The sequence below is a fragment of the Amblyraja radiata genome, chromosome 5 (assembly GCF_010909765.2).
Source record: "Amblyraja radiata isolate CabotCenter1 chromosome 5, sAmbRad1.1.pri, whole genome shotgun sequence".
Taxonomy (NCBI): Eukaryota; Metazoa; Chordata; class Chondrichthyes; order Rajiformes; family Rajidae; genus Amblyraja; species Amblyraja radiata.
In genome coordinates, this window is record NC_045960.1 from 74977330 (window position 1) to 74990218 (window position 12889).

The following is a 12889-nucleotide window of genomic DNA, read 5'->3' on the forward strand; positions in this document are numbered from 1 at the left end:
GTATACTCTGGAGTTTAGAAGGATGAGATGGAATTTTATTGAAACATATAAGATTATTAAGGGTTTGGGCACGCTAGAGGCAGGAAACATGTTCCCGATGTTGGGGGAGTCCAGAACCAGGGGACACAGTTTAAGAATAAGGGGTAAGCCATTTAGAACAGAGACGATGAAACACTTTTTCTCACAGAGAGTTGTGAGTCTGTGGAATTCTCTGCCTCAGAGGGCGATGAAGGCCGGTTCTGGATCCTTTCAAGAGAGGGCTCTTAAAGATAGCGGAGTCAGGGGATATGGGGAGAAGGCAGGAATGGGGTACTGATTAGGGATGATCACCCATGATCACATTGAATGGCGGTGCTGGCTCGAAGGGCCGAATGGCCTATTCCTGCACCAATTGTCTGTTGTCTATTGTCTAATTCCTTGTGGAAACTCATAAATGCTCCACTATTTTCCTGGGCTGTGTAGAAGTGTCCATTTACAGTTAAAATTCCTCAGCTGTTTTTGGCTCCATTGCCAATCAATTTTATGCTGTGAACTCATCTCCTGACCCTTCAACCAACTATTACTCTATCTACATGTCTGTAAAATTTGTGGCAAGAATGAAACTAACTCAAAACATCATTGAAGGTAGACAAAAATGCTGGAGAAACTCAGCGGGCGAGGCAGCATCTGTGGAGCGAAGGAAATTGGCGATGTATCAGGTTGGGACCCTTCTTCAGACCAGACCCTTCTTCAGACTAAGGTGGTAGATGGTAGTATTACAAGATTGTTTTGTGGCTGAGACCCAAAATGTGATCACGCTGCAGTACCATCAAGCAGTCGGCAACAAAAGGGCGTTAAAATAAAATATTAAAGGAGGCTGCAAGTTAAAGGAATTGCTGGAGAAAGAAACACATTTTCATTTAGCTTCACTATACATTTCATTTTTGAAACTATTTGGTTTGGGTCCATAGGCAAGTAGCAAACAAGTCTGCATTCAGCTCTGGATGTTTTTGACAATATCCATGTGAAGATAAACATAGGGGCTAGTGGAGTCAAGGGATATGGGGAGAAGGCAGGCACGGGTTATTGATAGGGGATGATCAGCCATGATCACAATGAATGGTGGTGCTGGCTCGAAGGGCCGAATGGCCTCTTCCTGCACCTATTTTCTATGTTTCTAAGAATTTCTCTCATTAAAAAAAATCTAAGAGTGGGAACAGTTGGACAGAATTGTGTTTTCTTAATGACAATGCACATGCTCACTAAAATCGGCCGTTTCACGGCTTTATGAAAACCAAATAATGATGGCACAATCAAACTGGGATAGAGGAAGGGACAGTGATAGCAAAATTGATGTGAAGGAAAAACATGTACCATACCTTTATGTGTACAATGCATTTATTATGCGAGGTGTAACTTAGTTTTAGATCAGGTATCTTTTGAACTGTGCAAAATACAAATGCAAGGCTGACATGAGAAAGATCCGACCCGATTCCGTATGTGTTCAGAATTGGGGGAGGGGCAGAGACCTTGGACTCCAAAGCATGACTTGCAGCCTGCAGTTAAGATTACACAAATGGGAATGGAGAACAAAGAAAAGCTATGGAAACTGTGGATAATGGTCAGCAGAGTCTGGCTTTAAACAAATGTGCTGTCACCTATTAAGACACTACAGCCAGGAACAAATGGAATGACCAAGCCAATCGCCACACAGGATGTACATCATTAGAATGACCATCAAGGTGGCTGCAAATACACAAAGCTAAATTCTTAATTTACAAATACCTCAGCTATGAAAACCTTGCATTTAGGAAAAGGCAGGTTAGTCAGTTACCAGAAGTTACCAGAAGGTGCGCACCACTGGACTACTGAGCAGAAGAACCACAAAGATGGCCTTGGGACAATCTGACAATTTAGTCATAGACGGCATTGGAAGTTGTAGAGTTAGCCACTGCATTGTTATTGTAATTTCTAAACTCAACTGAAAGGTACAACGAATAAAATAATCTGGTTTGTCATCAGTTACTAATTTCTGAATAAGACACTTGTAGAGTGAACAGCTTCAAGATTCAAGATACATTTATCTGTCACATGTACCAAATGGTACAGTGAAATGTATTTCACCATACAGCCATACGAATAATAAAGAGCACAGAACACGATAGACTTTAACACAGACCCGGTCACCCCTATTGAAATCTCCAAACTCATCAGCTCTTCCAAACCCACTACCTGCTCCCTCGACCCTCTCACCACTCCCCTGCTGAAGTCCTGCCTCCCCGTTCTCTGCCCCTACCTCACTAATCTCTTCAACTCCTCATTGTCCCAAGGAATTGTCCCCTCCGCTATCAAAACTGCTGCTGTCACACCAATCTTAAAGAAACCTGGTCTTGATCCCTCCTCTCTCATTAACTACCGCCCAATCTCAAACCTCCCCTTTCTTTCAAAAACCCTGGAGCGTATCGTTGCGTCGCAACTTCATTCCCACCTCCTTGCGTATACCTACTTGAACCCCTCCAATCTGGCTTTCGCCCCCTCCTGGGTTACAGCAGCGGTAGAGTTGCTGCCTTACAGTGCTTTTACAGCACCTGAGACCTGGGTTCGATCCCAACTACAGGTGCTGTCTGTACGGAGTTTGCACGGTCTTCCCGTGACCGTGTGGGTTTTCTCTGAAAACTTCGGTTTCCTCCCACACTCCAAATACGTACAGGTTTGTAGGTTAATTGGTTTGGTATGTGTAAAAATTGTCCCTGGATGTGTGAGTAGGATAGTGTTAATATGTGGGGATATCTGGTCAGTCTGGACTCGATGGGTTGAAGAGCCTGCTTCTGCGCTATATCTCTAAAACTAAAAACTGCAAAGATTTACATGCAAGTACTAGTCTTCAAGAAACATGTTGCGGAGAATATTTCTTACCATACAAATGCTTTAAAATATAATCCGTAATTGTTCTGCTGTATTTAAGAAAATCAGCAAGTCCATTGTAATATTCGTGTCTGGGAATCCACAGTGGCTGTTGATGCTTTTCACGATGAACACATGGGTAGTACAGGCGCAAGAAACTTCCCTGTTGGGAAAAGGAGGAATGTGGAGCACCAATATACAGCAGCTTTGAAGTCAGAAGATAAACACAACAGAAAATAAAGATTTCAGCTGAAGGACATTGTATGAAGGCCATAAATGTAGAACATAACATCCATTGTTCCGTTGTCAATACATACGACCACTAAATACTCTTGACCCTTGACAAATGGATTGCTTTTCATTCCATTAATCTGGAAAAACCCACACATCTAATTACTTTTGATTTCAGAAGATGAAAACATTGAAATGAGAGTAGTACAGAAGTCAAGACAGCTGCTTCATAGATTTTCATAAGCCTGACTGATCCTGACTCTAGGTGCTGCCTACTCCTGCGGTTTCCTCTTAAATGCAGAAGACTTGCAGATTGATACACTAATTGGTTGCCTAAAATTGACCCTTGTATAGTTAGATGACAGAAGAATCAGAGGGAAGGCCGATGGGATGGCAGAGGAAAAATTGAATTAGAATAAATGGATGCACGATGGTTGGCAATTGATGAAATGGACAAAATAACCTGTTTCCATGCAGTGTGATTCTATGAGTGCAAAAGCAGGGGTTAAAACTACAACTGTACAAGAGTCAAGGCATCATAGCAAGTCACAAATGAAGTATTGCATCAAATTCATGTCACCACTCTCAAGGGGAGACACACAAAATCTGAGAGATGGTTCCAGGGAAATTGTTTTATCTAGAGAATTAGAGCAAAGACGTTTGCCAGAGATCAATAGAATTTCATAATATCATGATGGGATTAGAGAGGGAAAAATAAAAATAAATATTCACTGGAACTATTATTGGACAGCTCTGGGGACATCAAGGACTAGAGAGAAAAGTTTTAAATTTATTCACAGCGGGTGGGGAGGGGCATTGGGGCATAAGCAAATGATTTTGTTTGTTTATTACACAGAGATTAGTTATTATCTGGAATTTATGGCCTACAAGAATGTGAGAGGGGTTAATCAGGGGTTACAACAAGGAATCATAAGGCACTGGAAGGAAAATATTCCATTTGACTTCAGAAGCAAAGAGAAAGACGAGAAATTATGGAATTGTTCCACCAAAGTTCCAGTGTATGGCAATGGTAATGGGACTGATGTCCTCCATATTTGCCACAACTATTCCATGATTCCTGCAGACATAGAATGATGCCATTTTTGCAGATGTCATCCATGTCATGGATTATAAAGTACACATTTTTTGAGCAACTGTAGGTTTAACAGTACTTTTTCTTTGATGTGGATCTTAAGTTTAATTAAATGTTTAGCATCACAAAATCTGAGGCAAATGTTGACGATTGTCTGAACTACATGAAACCTGAACAGAAACCTCTGGAGACTTTGCGCCCCACCCAAGGTTTCCGTGCGGTTCCCGGAGGTTGCAGGTGGTTGCCGGAGGTTGCAGGTAGTGGAAGCAGGTAGGGAGACTGACAAAAACCTCCGGGAACTGCACAGAAACCTTGGGTGGGGCGCAAAGTCTCCAGAGGTTTCCGTTCAGGATTCCTAAGTGGGACAGGGGCATTACTGGCAGGTGACAAATTTCAGCCAGGATGTCAATTGATACATTAAAACTGGTATCATTCTTTTCTTTAGAAGAGGCACAAGGGAAAGAGAACATTTTAGGGACTAAGTCAATGCTTATTTGATGACATTAAATCTGGATTGATTAAAATCAATGTGTACACATCACTAATTGTTAAATGTTTATTAAGTTTATTTTCTCAACATTTCATCTGAAGGAAACAAGAATTTTGATATACCAACCATACCAGAAAAATGACTGATTGGGAAGTAAATACTATTTCATTACGGTTTTAAGTGTGGTTTTAAAAGAAAGAATTCCGATATCTGGACATAGCGTTCAGCTGCAATGCCACTCAACACTCGTTATTAAGGCTCACTTATGATGTGTCAAATAACGTCAGAAACACGAGAAATTCAATCACTTCCAAGAATGAAGACAATTTGATTGCAATAAATGACCACAAAGTGCTGGAACTAACTCAGCGGGCAACCAGCAGCTCTGGAGAACATGGATAGTTGAGGTTTCCTGACCCAATCATTTTATGTGAGCCAGCATCTGCAGTTCCTGGTTTCCACAATCTGATTGCAGTAACTTCTGAGGAGCCTCCCTGCTGTGTGCCACTGGCAACGCCATCTCACCCACCCAGTGGCTGGAGTACTCCCTGAATTGCGCCCATCAAAAAGGCACAATAGACATAATTATACATATACTTTTCCTGGATCTAACAGAAATATATTTTAGGTTTCTATGTTTTGAGACTGTCATGTCTCTTTTGTCTTTCGCAACTGAGATTACTCCTTACCTGAATTGTGTGATCAGTCATGATATCTATACATCCAACAAGATGTGGCCCTTTCCCAGAAGGAATCCCCAGACTATGACTCCCACCATGTCCCATGTTATGCTGAATTATAAAAATCTGTAAGATAAAACGTTTTAAAATTAGATACACTAGTTATGGCACTACATTACCATCCCCATGAAACAATAACTCATTCCAATTGATCAATTGTACCAACATTTCTATTGGAATTATTTTATTGGCTTTCACTAGTTTCATCAATTGCTCCATTTAAAATATGAAAGGTGAATTTTTTTGATTGTCATTCAATGCATCAAGATGTACTGATGGCTACCCAACAATTCCATTGAACACCAATCTGAATTTTTTTTATTTTTCAGTCTGTACATCAGTGTAATGTATATTATGGTAACTATACCCTTAAGAACCGAGTATCAAATGGTGCGATTTATGTCATGTGATATATTCATTATCTTAGCAGTCTCGTGAATATGTGTGTATGTGCAGTGCACTTTTGTAAAGAAGATCCACACTAGCAACAGCTTGAGTGAAAACCTACCTTTATTTCTGTCTACTTGCCACTACCGTAATATCTTATCCACTGACAAGACCAGTATGTGTTGCCATTGAGAAGGGAGCATTGAAACATCTACTTGAACTCCAGCAATCCCACAGTGCGCTTGGGAAGGCAATTCCAGGATTTAGACAAAATGACAATGAAGGACGGACAATAAATTTCTAAGTCTTGGGGATACAAGGAATTGCAGTTGCTAGAATCTTGAGCAAAACACAAGGTGCTGGAGTAATTCAGTCGGGCAGCATCTGTATTGGGAATGATAGGCAATGTTTCGGGTCAGGATCCTTACAGGGTGGGGCAGTGGTAGATATGCTGGTGGTGTCCAAGATGGCCTCGGCAGACAATATTTCTACGAGATCTAAGCTTTGGTTAGTAGGTCTAATCTACTTAATTTTTAGCACATGGCTGACCTGCTATCCCAGGGACCAGACTGGACAATCTTTACTACGCACTTTGGTAAAAACATCTGGTTTCAGAACTAAAGATAATTGTGCACAATGCTCCACCTAGGATTGTATATTGACTCTACACAATTGTAGTAACACATCTTTATGCTTACACTTAGATCACTTTGCAATAGAGTCCAGTGTATTGTTTGCCTTCATAATTGCTTGCGGTATCCACATTACATTTCATTGACTTATGTGCATGGACACCCAGATCCTTTTGAATATCAACATTTACCAATCTATGGAGATACAGGAGACTACAGATGTTGGAATCTGCAACAAAAAAAGGTGACTTCTAGAAGAACTCAGTTGGCCAAGAAGCATCTATGGAAGGAAATGGACAATTACTGTTTCAGGTCGGAGACCTTCTTCTGTGCATTCTCATTGGTGCTCATATTCATACGATCATAAGTGATAGAAGTAGAATTAGGCCATTTGGCCCATCAAGTCTACTCTGACATTCAAACATGGCTGATCTATCAGAGTTACCATTGTGTCATCAGCAAAATTAGAAACATTAGTCTCCAAAGCCAAATTGTTAATCAAGATTGAAAATAGCTCTAATCGAAGCACTGATCTCTACTGAGCCCATACATTGCAGCCTGCCTACCCCAGAAGGAACTATTGATTCTCACTCTTTATTTTATATCTGTTAACCAGCCCTCAATCTACACCAGTATATTACTTGCAATTCCACATATTCTCACCTTGTTTCCTAATACCATGTGACGAGCCACAGAAAAGCTTTCCAAAACCCCCCCCCTCCCCCCTCATTTTAAGTATCAGGCACATTCTCAAAGGCTCCAACAGATAACTAAATGAGATTTTTCTTTCACAAATTCAGGGTACCCTGTTCAATAATTTTCTAAGCATCTTAATATCATATCCTTTATTGTAGATTCTATCTTTTGCATCTTCCGATGCGAGGTTAACAAGTCCTTTAATTTCTTAAACAGTGGAGTCAAGTTTCTACTCTTCAATTTGTTGAAACTTTCCAGAATAAAAAGTTTGCAACACTTTGCACTTACCTGTGTTAAACTTCATTTGCATTCCTCAGCCCACTTACCCTACTGTCCAAGATCGCACTATAATTCTTGATAACCTTCTCCATTATCTACAATTTCACCCATTTAGTGTCCTCTGGAAACCTACTAACCATACCTTGTACATTTTCATCCAAATCATTGATATAGAGATGACAATGAGCCCACCAGCACAGATCCAAGTCACACCACTAGTCAGTCACTAATAGTGGGCAATCTTCCACTATCACCCTCTGCTTTCTACAATGCATCCAATTAACAAGTTCTATCTGGATCCCATGCCATCCCATCTAACCTTCCTAAGCACCCAACCGCACAGATCGTTGTGCGGTTGGCCTCGTTCAAGTCCACATGGACTAGGTCTGATGCCCTGTCCTCACTGATCGTCTTGGGTTACTTCTTCAAAAACTCACAATTCACAAGGCAATATTTTCCCACACACACCATGCAAACTATCCCCAATAAACCCATCTTTCCAAATGCATGTATATCTCTTATCCCTATGAACCACCTCCAGTAATTTACCGAACTCAGATGTTAAGCTTACCAGCATATAGGTAGATTTTACTTTAGGCTTTAGAGGTACAGCACAGAAACAGGCTCTTTGACCCACCATGTCCATGCCGACCAGCGATCAACCTGTACACTAGCTCTATCTTACCCACTAGCGACAATTTACAGGTGACAATTATCCTACAAACCTTTGGTATTCGGGAGGAAACCGGAGCATCCAGAGAAAATGTACAAGATCACAGGGAGAACGTACAAATTCCGTACAGATAGCACCCGTAGTCAGAATCGAACCAGAGTTCCGGTGCTGTAAGGCAGCAACTCTACCGCTGTGCCACTGTGCCACCTTCAGGATGCCAGGATTTTCTTTGCAGTCTTTCTTGAATCAGCCAACCATTAGACTTCTAGTCCTCACCCATGGCTAACAACGATGCAATATCTCAGCTAGGACTCCAATAATTTCTTCTCTAGTATCCCACCAAGTTCTTGGATATACCTGACCTGACCATGGAGAAGTATCTACCTTCATCCATTATAAGATGTACAGTAGCTCCTCTATTGTAACTTTCGCAAGACATCCCCATTCATTTTCAAGTTCTCTAGACTAGTCTTTCTCCAAGATAAAAACAATGAATTCAATGTGTAACATAGCATATTTTGATCTGAAGTGTAGGCTGCTGAAATGTAAACTGGAAAATGTTGAAAACACTCAGCATGTCAGCCAGTAATTGTGTTTGAGAGAAAGGTTTGCCACTTCGAGTTTATCACCTTTCATCAGAACTACTACTCATGCCTTTCTCCGGTCATAGTCCGTCAATTTGTCCAGATAAATCCGTTTTGGTGATTGCAGCCTGTTAAGAATCAACCGCGAGAGACTCGGATGATCGAATATGGAGCGGGAAACAGAAACTGCTGGAGGAACTCCGTAGATCAAGGCAGCATATCTGGAGGCAAAAAGGGGATATTCTACGACGTTTTCAGTCGAGACGCGAAGATCTACAACATTTTCAGTTCCCTTATTTTAACAATTTTCAGCCGAGTAACTTGCCAACCACGCACATTTTCGTATATCTTCCTCATTATAATCGAATTTTGCCAGACACGTTTCAGCCAACTCGTTTTGATAAAAATCTAAACTTTTAATTATCTCTTCCTCGTTCATCAGTTTCGCAATCACCCAATTTCATCAAGTTAATACGAAGCTTCTGAAACTAAGTGACACGAGGAACTGCATATGTGGGAACCGTGAGCTAAAAAAAGTGCTGGAGGACCTCAGCGGAGCAGACAGTATGTAGAGAGGGAATGGGCAGAAGACCTTTCGGGTTGGGGCCTTTTTCAGACTAAAACTAAACTGATAATGCGTAAAACAAGAAACATTAATATGATCGACACAAGGAACTGCAGATGCTGGTTTGCAGAAAGGGACACTGTGCTGGAATAACTCAGTGGGTGTGACAGCATCTCTGTAAAACCTTTAGACGATGTTTTGGATCAGGTCTGAGGAAGGGAACCCCGACCCGAAACATCGCCTATCCATGTTCTCCAGAGATGCTGCCCGATCCGCTGAGTTACATGTAAGTATCGCATGCACTTTCCAGAAATCTCGCCGGCAGCAAATCATTGTTTTACTCTCCAGCATCCGTTCCTCAAACTCCTCATTCTGCAACCCAGTGTATTATTGTGTTGTGGACTCCACCGATTAAAACCCGTTTTCATGCTCTTAATTAAATCAGGTGCATTGACACATTCCACCGGGAAGTGATTCGTTTCCGTGAAACACCTCTTGTCAGTCTAACACCACAAACTGTTGCTTTCCAAGCTGGGACGTCTCTCTGTGTCGTTTATGTCTGCCGGGACACCGTACTTCCACGGTCACTTTCGTCCAGGCCCATTTGTGACCGACCTTACAAGCCTGGGTGAAACAATAGCCCTTTGTCCTTTGTTTAATGTTGTGGCGTTTATTGTGCTCGTCAGCCGCGGCAGCAGCACATTCTTTCATAAAATGCAACATATTCTTACCGGATTCAAGCTTGTGCCATGTGTAATCCGGGGACCCCTGAAGTCGTGGACGGCGTCCCATGACTTAGCCGGGGCCACGTCCTGCAGAAACCTCCCTCCCACCGAGTCCGACCGTCCCCCTTCAGGTCCCAGCCTGTCACTATGATGGGATCCCACGCTCGTCCGCACACCGGATTGCGCTGCAAGTGCCTCCTTATCGTCCAGCTCGCCACAATTACTACAGAATAAGCTAGGTGTACAATGTCCAAGTTCAGAAACCGCACAGAATCGTAACGTGTGGTTTTCTCTAATGCACTCGAGGAAATCAGCGGCCGGTTTGCACTGGGATCGTCAATCACAAAAAAAGCTCCCCAGCCCTTTAAAGAGGCACAACTGTTAATGAACGAACCCATAAAAGTGGAAGGACAAAAACAACAACTATCATGGCCCGTTGATGCAGAAGGATACCGATCTGACAGTGGTCTTTGTGATTATCTGTTTGATTACGATAGTGTGAAGATCACTAAATAATAGATACCAATAAATTCAACCGGGAGTCTGGTGAAGGTTAGAACGTGTGTGGGGTTGGTCACCTCACAGAATCGTCTCAGTTAAACACAGCACCAGCAAGAATCCATCAGGATAAGTCACAGTACCTCGTACATTCCGCGTTGTCATTATGTGGTAATTAGGAATTTTAATGTCTGGCACATTCATGGAAAACAAACAATCCCCAGTGAGACTACAGTGGTCTTACAGTGGTATGTGTCTGCACCACTTATATGCAACAGGGTCATGGTTTTTGCAGACTGACTGTGTATTATATAATGTTCACTGTAAGCATTGTGATTGTTAAAGGGCTAGTTCCTTTGTCAGGTTTCGTGTTGGAACAAAGATGTCTGTGTACTGATGTGTGCAGGCAGTAGTACATTTGAATGAAATGTTATCCATCTTAGTTCAGTCAAGCTCAGAGTTATATAGCATGGAAACATGCTCTTCAACCCAGCTCCTCCATGCCGGCCAAGGATCTCTTGCTGAGCTAGTGCCATTTGTTAGCTAATACATTTCAGTTAATGTACATTGTATGGATAGTGGTGAGATACCAGTGGCCAAGCGAGACACTGCCCTCCCCGCATCAACCCCCAACCTCCAGTAAAATCCATTTGCAATACGTTGGGTGGATGCAATCAGCTGACACAAGGCTATACCTTCAAGAAATACCGAGTGTAGTAGGTGCGGACTACATTTGCTGAGTTGCAATCTTCACATTGGCTAAAATCAAAAACTAATCATTAAAATTGATTTTACCAATTTCCATCCTGGAGTCATGGGAACGGACTATATTTGGCCCACCAAAGCCTTCTCTCAGAGTGTTTCTCGGTATGCACTGTGAAGGCCTTCAATAATCCAACTTGTTAAAAAAAAAGTCACCACTGATCTACGAGATGTTTTATTTGTGTCTGAGCTGGGCCCCAATTAAAGCCAGAATTCAAGACTACAGGTAAAATACAAAATTCCCTCCTACACTGACCATCAAGTACCCATAATAATAATAATAATAATAATAATATATATTTTATGTCATTGGCACGTCAGTGCAACGAGATTTAGTGTGCAGCTCCACTGATGTACAGAAAGGTAAGTAAATACAATACATAAATAACAAGCTGAATGATTGACGTGACCATCTGAGGGAGACTGTCCAAAGGGGGTGGGTGGGGGGGGCACTCATTAGGGCCGGTTCAGAGCCGCTATAGCTCTTGGGATGAAACTGTTCCTGAGTCTGGAGGTTCGGGCGTAGAAGGCCTTGTAACGTCTGCCGGAGGGAAGTAGTTGAAACAGACCGTGGCAGGGGTGTGATGAGTCCTTATGGATGCTGAGGTGCCTTCCTGAGGCACCGCGTGTGGTAGATGCCCTCCAAGGCTGGTAGCTCTGTCCCGATGATCCTCTGCGCTCTGTTGACGACGCGCTGAAGAGCTCTCCTCTCCGCCTCCGTGCAGCTGAGATACCACACAGAGATGCCATACGTTAGTATGCTCTCTGTGGTGCAGCGGTAGAACGTTGTCAGCAGCTGTTGGGGCAGACCAGTCTTTTTTAATGTCCTCAGGAAGAACAGTCGTTGCTGTGCCTTCTTGACCAGCGCGGCGGTGTTTGTGGACCATGTGAGGTCTTCTGAAATGTGAGTGCCCAGAAACTTAAAGCTGGACACTCTCTCCACACTTTCCCCATAAATGGAGATTGGGGCGTATTCTCCAGAATGGGACCTCCTGAAGTCAATAATCAGCTCCTTGGTCTTGGAGGTGTTTAGTGCCAAGTTGTTATTGGCGCACCAGTCCGCCAGGTTCTGCACCTCCGCTCTGTATTTTGTTTCATCACCGTTGGTGATCAGCCCAATCACTGTTGTGTCGTCTGCAAACTTCACGATGGTGTTGGTGTCGAATGCAGGGACACAGTCGTGAGTGAAGAGGGAGTAGAGCATGGGGCTTAGTACACAACCCTGTGGTGTGCCGGTGCTCAGGGTGATGGTGGAGGACAGGTGCGGGCCCAGTCTCACTGCCTGCGGTCGCTCCGTGAGAAAGTTCAGGATCCAAGCGCATATCGGTGAGCTGAGGCCTAGCTGGTGGAGTTTGGTGGTGAGCTTGGTGGGGATGACCGTATTGAATGCAGAGCTATAGTCAATGAAGAGCATCCTCACATACGTGCCCTGTCTGTCCAGGTGAGTCAGGACAGTGTGAAGGGCCAGAGAGATGGCATCCTCTGTCGATCTATTTGCCCTGTATGCAAAATTTGCCCTGTATGCAAAAAATTTACACTAATCCAATTTCTCTCTCCTCACATTGCCCTTAGCTCCCCCAGATATTACCACTCTCCCTGCACATTCAAGATTCAAGAGAGTTTCTTGTCATGTGGCCCTGATAGGACAATG

The 12889-nt window shown here is 42.9% G+C and overlaps 1 protein-coding gene across 2 annotated transcripts in view; it reads right to left on the bottom strand.

Annotated features, from left to right (window-relative positions):
- The window catches only part of pla2g7 (phospholipase A2 group VII), a 102235-nt gene that overhangs the window by 57012 nt on the left and 32334 nt on the right, over positions 1-12889 (bottom strand). For both annotated transcript variants that reach the window (XM_033021556.1, XM_033021557.1), the window contains exons 2-3: positions 5387-5503; positions 2896-3046 (exon numbers count right to left, since the gene is read on the bottom strand). In XM_033021556.1, coding sequence (XP_032877447.1) covers positions 2896-3046; positions 5387-5482 — 247 coding nt within the window. In that variant the 5' untranslated portion in view covers positions 5483-5503. The remainder of the gene's footprint in view (positions 1-2895; positions 3047-5386; positions 5504-12889) is intronic.